This window comes from Palaemon carinicauda, chromosome 26, assembly GCF_036898095.1.
Source record: "Palaemon carinicauda isolate YSFRI2023 chromosome 26, ASM3689809v2, whole genome shotgun sequence".
In the NCBI taxonomy this organism is placed as follows: Eukaryota; Metazoa; Arthropoda; class Malacostraca; order Decapoda; family Palaemonidae; genus Palaemon; species Palaemon carinicauda.
The window spans coordinates 83,574,447-83,581,946 of record NC_090750.1 but is presented as its reverse complement, the minus strand read 5'-3'; the positions used below and the strand labels follow the sequence as shown (position 1 = coordinate 83,581,946).

Genomic DNA, 7,500 nt, shown 5'->3' with positions numbered 1-7,500 from the left:
GGACCGAAGAGGAACCGGGTTAAGGAAGGCCTTGTCTGCTTTGCAACGACTTCAACTGAGCTTGGGACTCCAGCCTCATCATGCTGTTGTCATCCTGTGTGTTCATGATCTGATATGCCACATATTATCCTGCTTGGGCTGCCCTTGTACAAGAGCCCGTGAGAGAGAGAGAGAGAGAGAGAGAGAGAGAGAGAGAGAGAGAGAGAGAGAGAGAGAGAGAGAGAGAGAGAATTCAACAACAGACCAAAGAAAGCCTGTTGCTGTTTTGCTGGATAACCGGGGGACGTCAGTGACAGGATACTCTCTTTCTATCCTGCCTGTCTCGGAACCCCAAAGCGAGAGGTAGTCCTGAATCGGAAGACACCCAAGAGGAAGGATCCTCAACGGAGTCGATTTCTTAGGGCTTGACCCGATCCAGGACTCTCGGACAACCCGAGTCTCTTTACTTTAGGTTATCCAGGACGATACACACATCACTGCCATTACTCGTCAGAAAATATTTTCCATTTAAATAGACACAAATATTCTATGCAAAGTTTATAAATTTGTTAATAAATTCGAAATTTCTGATAAAGGTTGATAATTATGAATTTATTTGCCTTTGATATCAGTTATCATTGCTACTATTTATAAAGTGGCTGTAATGATAATTAGACACATAAATTGGAAATAGAAAACCAAAACACAACCAACAAAATGATTGATAATGGTCAAGTTTTGTTGCGCGAAACATTGCATTTACAATTATATCTTTCTAGCTCTTACAGCTACAAATTTATTATTATTATTATTATTATTATTATTATTATTATTATTATTATTATTATTATTTTTTCGGGAGTAGATCCTCTTTTAAGCAGGTTTTATTAAAAGTGATTGCTGCCTCAGTGGCGTTAATCTTGTAATTAACTTTTTCTATTTTTCTTATTATCTTTTTCTCTTCATTTGAACAATCCGCCAGTAACTGGGAAAGGGACATATCAATAGGAAGGTGATGAAGACCATATCATTCACAATTTGTCTTTAATATATCACAACACATTGTAAAAGTACAGATAATATGTACAAAGTATAAAACACTATCACAATGTTAGTGCACACAAATTGATTTTTTCTTATTGTAGGTCCGATTGGACGACGTCCAATAAGGGAGATTTAACTCCTCCCATCATCAACTCTTATCCTTTTTCTTCTTCTCTTCCTTCACCTTATTATCATCATGTTTTTTAGTATATGGACTTTGCTCTCTCTCCCTCATTTAGATTCTTAACTAAGAAAACCAGTTATTCAACTACAAACTGTTGGAAAGAAATAAAACTGAGTCATTGCTTTTGCATCTATATGTTTTAAGCGTTACATTGTAGGCCTATCTGACATTATAGTCGGTAGGAACATTTGTGCTTTTGTACAGGTTTTCTAAAATCCAGCTATTTTATTCCTCCTGTGTTTCTTCAGTAGCAGCAAATACGATCGATTCAATTGTTCAAACAATTAGGCAATTTCTCCTGAATTTAGACTCAGCTTCAGAATCTTAGGCCGATTTTTTTCTTAATTCAGAGAAACTCTTTTAGTGAAGATGCTTCTCATAAATTAAATTGACCAGTTTTAATGTTTTTTTTTTTATATTTTAAAGAGATTGAATTAGAATTCATTCTAATTATAATTAAGAAAAATTTAATATTGCAAAAATATTTCATTTCAAAAGAAATTACAATTTTAAGTGATGAAGATCACAAGAGAGTAATTACGACAATGGGTATTTCATTAGTGGAGAACATAGGACTTTTTCTCTGAGTAATTATGTTTAAGAAACTAATAGTTTGTTATGCGACTATTCGAGGTAGTCGCAAAATAACTTGTTTATAGCATCTTTCTATTCCAACTAGCTTAGCTGTTATTAATAATAATAATAATTATAATAATAATAATTAATTTGTAGCTGCAAGAGCTAGAAAGATATAATTGTAAATGCAATGTTTCGCGCGACAAAACTTGACCATTATCAATCATTTTGTTGGTTGTGTTTTGGTTTTCTATTTCCAATTTATGTCTAATTATCATTACAGCCACTTTATAAATAGTAGCAATGATAACTGATATCAAAGGCAAATAAATTCATAATTATCAACCTATATCAGAAATTACGAATTTATTAACAAATCTATAAACTTTGCATAGAATATTTGTGTCTACTTAAATGGAAAATATTTTCTGACGAGTAATGGCAGCGATGTCTGTACCGTCCTGGATAACTTAAAGTAAAGAGACTCGGGTTGTCCGAGAGTCCTGGATCGGGTCAAGCCCTAAGAAATCGACTCCGTTGAGGATCCTTCCTCTTGGGTGTCTTCCGATTCAGGACTACCTCTCGGTTTGGGGTTCCGAGACAGGCAGGATAGAAAGACAGTATCCTGTCACTGACGTCCCCCGGTTATCCAGCAAAACAGCAACAAGCTTTCTTTGGTCTGTTGTTGAATTCTCTCTCTCTCTCTCTCTCTCTCTCTCTCTCTCTCTCTCTCTCTCTGTATAGATTGCCTTACCTTGTGTAAGACCCCGGGCTCTTGCCTTTGGGCAGCCCCGAAAAGATTGTAATTTGAATTGGAGAGCGTTATATATGTATAAATATTGTTTATTTTGAACTTGTAACGTGAATAGGGTAAGCGTAATTAATGTTAGAGAAAAGGGATTCAATTAAAAAGTGATTTTATTACTTTAAAGTTTAATCTACGTTAGATTTAGATAGCCGAAGCTAATTGATGTAAGGCCAAAAAGTAGTAGTAGTTTCGACTGAACTGCTTATCCTCATTCAGCAGCCTGGGATATTGGTTATGTTCCCAGGTGGGGGTAATGGCTATTCACCAAGCATCCCACGGGCTGGAATTTGCAAGCAGATTCCAAGTCAATGCCCGTATAACTGAATGAGTAACAGGTCCCTCTAGCTACCACTAATCAAAGTAACAAGGGAAAAAGGGAGAGATTAACAGGCATGATAACAGAGAAAAGGACCCCGGTAGGGAGACTCCTTTTTGGGTCCACGAAAAGGAAAATTTGTGATAGACAGAGTCTATCAAGTGAGAGAGAAAGTGTTAAAGCAGAAAGTCCCAGGGAAGCAATAGGTCGTGGGAAGGAGAGGAAAGTAATGTAGTCAGAGGCAGAAAATAGGGCATACACTATCCCTAATAAAGGAAATTTTGATAGACAGTCTATCTAGTAAAAGAAAAAGTGTTATAGCAGAGAGTCCCAAGAAAGTAGAAGGTCATGGGAAGGACAGAAAAGCAATTTAGTTAGAGACAGAAGAAGGGCTTAAATTATCCCAAGGGAAAGCTTAAGCAATAGACATAGGTCTAGAGATGGAGTGCCAGTAAAGGGGGAGGGTACTAGCAAAAAAGTTAGAGGGAATTATAATAGTATAAGGGTTTATAATTAAAGATAGACTCTCTCTCTCTCCCTCCCTCTCTCTCTCTCTCTCTCTCTCTCTCTCTCTCTCCTCTCTCACGGGCTCTTGTATAAGGGCAGCCCAAGCAGGATAAAATGTGGCATATTAGATCATGAACACACAGGATGACAACAGCATGATGAGGCTGGAGTCCCAAGCTCAGTTGAAGTCGTTGCTAAGCAGACAAGGCCTTCCTTAACCCGGTTCCTCTTCGGTCCTAGAGAAATTGATTTTTTCTTATTGTAGGTCCGATTGGACGACGTCCAATAAGGGAGATTTAACTCCTCCATCATCAACTCATTCCTATCCTTTTCCTTCTTCTCTTCCTTTACCTTGTTATCATCATGTTTTATTATTATATGGTATTTGCTTCCTCCCTCATTTAGACTCTTTATCTAAGAAAACGAATTATTCAACAATGAACTGTTGGAAAGAAATAAAACGGAGTCATTGCTTTTACATCTATATGTTTTAAGCGTTGCATTGTAGACCTATCTGACATTAAAGTCAGTAGAAATATTGTTGCTTTTGTGGATGTATTATAAAATCCAGCAATTATATTCCTCCTGTGCTTAGATGGTAATAATAATAATAATTTGCAGCTGTAAGAGCTACAAGGATATAATTGTAAATGCAATGTTTCGCGTAACAAAACTTTACCATTATCAATCATTTTGCTGGTTGTGTTTTGGTTTTCTATTTCCAATTTATGTCTAATTATCATTACAGCTACTTCATAAATAGCTGTATTGATAAATAATATCGAAGCAAATAAATTCATAATTATCAACCTTTATCAGAAATTACGAATTTATTAACAAATCTATAAACTTTGCATAGAATATTTGTGTCTACTTAAATGGAAAATATTTTCTGACCAGTAATGGCAGCGATGTCTGTACCGTCCTGGATAACTTAAAGTAAAGAGACTCGGGTTGTCCGAGAGTCCTGGATCGGGTCAAGCCCTAAGAAATCGACTCCGTTGAGGATCCTTCCTCTTGGGTGTCTTCCGATTCAGGACTACCTCTCGGTTTGGGTTCCGAGACAGGCAGGATAGAAAGAGAGTATCCTGTCACTGACGTCCCCCGGTTATCCAGCAAAAACAGCAACAGGCTTTCTTTGGTCTGTTGTTGAAAGCTCTCTCTCTCTCTCTCTCTCTCTCTCTCTCTCTCTCTCTCTCTCTCTCTCTCTCTCCTTTTAGATAGGCCTTCTTATAAAGAAGGGAACCTTGGGCTCTTGCAAGACGAGGCTAGAGTCCGAAGCTTAGTTCAGGTCGCCGCAAAGCAGACATGGTCTATCTAAACCCGGTTCCTCTTCGTCTTCGGTCCTAGAGAAATTGATTTTTTCTTATTGTAGGTCCGATTGGACTGGACAGGACTGTTCTAGAACCTGACTACATGAAATTATAATCATCCCCCAAGCTCCCTTTCCACCAAGCTAGGACCAGGGAGGGCCAGGCAATGCTTAAACCTATAGACTATGACCAGGTAGGGCTAGGCAATGCCTAGACCTATATGCTAGAACCAGGGAGGGTCAGGCAATGCCTAAACCTATTGGCCAGGATCAGGTAGGGCCAGCAATGCCTAGACATATATGATATGACCAGGGAGGGCCAGGCAATGTCTAGACCTATAGGCTAGAACCAGGGAGGGCCAGGCAATGATTAGACCTATGTGCTATGACCAGGGAGGGCCAAGCAATGCGTAGACATATATGCCAAGGGACCAGGGAGGGCCAGGCCATACCTAGGCTTCCCCATACCTATGATTATATATTTTTTTTCCACAGAATATAAATTGGGCGCTTCGCAGTGTGGCCCAGCCATCCCCCGGCCTTGTCGCAGTATATCCATTCGGGAATCAACACCATCTTCAATCTGGCCCTTCCAATAGCCATCATGGCTGTCTGCTACTATCGCATCTTCAAGGAGGTGAAAGACCACTTGAGGGGGTGAGTGTGAATGGACGTTAGTTCTGTTGGAGACGTTAAGCATGTTCATTTTCTCTCTCTCTCTCTCTCTCTCTCTCTCTCTCTCTCTCTCGTAATGTTTATTAAATATTCAGCAGCAATTACTAACTCCTACAGCAGATTTTAGTCTTATAGACTCTCTCTCTCTCTCTCTCTCTCTCTCTCTCTCTCTCTCTCTCTCTCTCTCTCTCTCTCTCTCCTCTCTCTCTCTCTCTCTCTCTCTTTTTTTTTTTTTAATATGAAGAAAATTAGCAGAAATAACTAGCTCCTACTGTAGTTTTTACAGATATGAATATTCTCTCTCTCTCTCTCTCTCTCTCTCTCTCTCTCTCTCTCTCATATGATTTTCCTTTAATATTTGGCCGAGTTTAGCAACAGATTTTACCCGACCAAATAAGAAGTTTCCTTGTTTGTGTTGGTATGTACAGTAAATAAAAAAAATATATATATAAAAATTTATAGATTAATTCAATTGACGTAAACACTTCCATTGCTGTGTACCTTAAGAAAATCTAATTGTTAAAAAAATTATTTTAACTCGATTGACCTACCTTTATATTAAATTGATAATTGTAGGATTTTCTAATATATTTTTTAGGATTAAGATTTCAATAGAAATTTTCTTGGTTAAATAACTTGAAGAGGTAAAAGTGTTATGATAAATTATTGACTATTATTACTTGTGTTGATTATCTCCTGTGAAAATATACTTTGAAATATTTTTCCCATAATTGTCTCATGGAGACAATGTTTTCGTAAACATATCTTAGTTGATTATTTAATGCATTTTAATTTTTTACTTCATTCATTTAACGATTTTCAACCATCTTAAGTATTAAAAAGTTTAATCTGGGATGAATCACAAACTGGTTGCTTCAAAGGACAAATATTGAATCTGTTTAACTTACCCCTTCCTCAAGGTCTACCCATTTCCCTTAGGTTACCCCTTCCCCTTAGACTACCCCTTCCACTAGGTCTACCCTTCCCCTAGGTCTACCCTTCCTCAAGGTCCACCCTTTTCCCTAGGTCTACCTCTCCTCTAGGTTTACCCCTTCCTCAATACCCCTTCCCTTAGGTTTACCCGTCCACTAGGTCTACCCTTCCTCAAGGTCCACCCTTTCCCCTAGGTCTACCTCTCCTCTAGGTTTACTCCTTCCTCAAGCTCTACCCCTTTCCTAGATCTACCCCTCTCCTTGATCTACCCCTCCCCTTGATCTACCCCTCCCCTAGGTCTACCCCTCCCCTAGCTCTACCCCTCCCCCATGTCTACCCATCCTCAAGGTCTATCCCTTCCTCAAGGTCTACCCCTCCCCTAGCTCTACCCCTCCCCCAGGTCTACCCCTCCCCCAGGTCTACCCCTCCTCAAGGTCTATCCCTTCCCCCTTAGTCTACCCTTCATCAAGGTCTACCCCATCCTCTAGGTCTACCCCTTCCTCAAGGTCTACCCCTCCCCAAGGTCTACCCCTCCCCAAGGTCTACCCTTCATCTAGGTCTTCCCCTTCCCCTAAGTCTACCCCTTCCCCTTAGTCTACCCCTTCCCCTTAGTCTACCCTTCATCGAGGTCTACCCCTCTCCTAGGTCTACCCTTTCCCTTAGTCTACCCCTTTCCCTTAGTCTACCCATTTCCCTTAGTCTACCCATTTCCCTTAGTCTACCCTTCCTGTTGTTCTACCCCCCTCCTGTAGGTCTACCCGTTCCTCAAGGTCTACCCGTTCCTCAAGGTCTTCCCTTCCCTTGGGTCTACCCGTCCTCAAGGTCTACCCTTTCCCCTAGGTCTACCCCTCCTCAAGGTCTACCCTTCCTCAAGGTTAACCCTTCCTCAAGCTCTAACCCTCTCTTAGATCTACCCCTCTCCTAGATCTACCCCTCTCCTAGGTCTACCCCTTCCCCTTAGTCTAACCCTTCATCAAGGTCTACCCTTCATCAAGGTCTACCCCTTCCTCTTGGTGTATAGCCCTTCCTCACGCCACATCATTTCCACCACAGGATGAAGCGCTTTGCCGACGAGAGCGCCAGCAACTCGCTCATCGAGCAGAGACAGATTACGGTGACGCTCTGCATCGTCATGTCGGTGTTCGTCCTCTTCTGGCTGCCCTACA

General features: G+C 40.2%; 1 protein-coding gene across 1 annotated transcript in view; it reads left to right on the top strand.

The window, feature by feature from the left end:
• Positions 1 to 7,500, top strand: part of LOC137620255 (uncharacterized) — an 88,233-nt gene that overhangs the window by 40,295 nt on the left and 40,438 nt on the right. Inside the window, 3 exon segments of the mRNA XM_068350497.1 lie at positions 5,222 to 5,254; positions 5,257 to 5,383; positions 7,388 to 7,500. The exon segment at positions 7,388 to 7,500 is cut by the window's right edge and continues 65 nt beyond it. Coding sequence (XP_068206598.1) covers positions 5,222 to 5,254; positions 5,257 to 5,383; positions 7,388 to 7,500 — 273 coding nt within the window.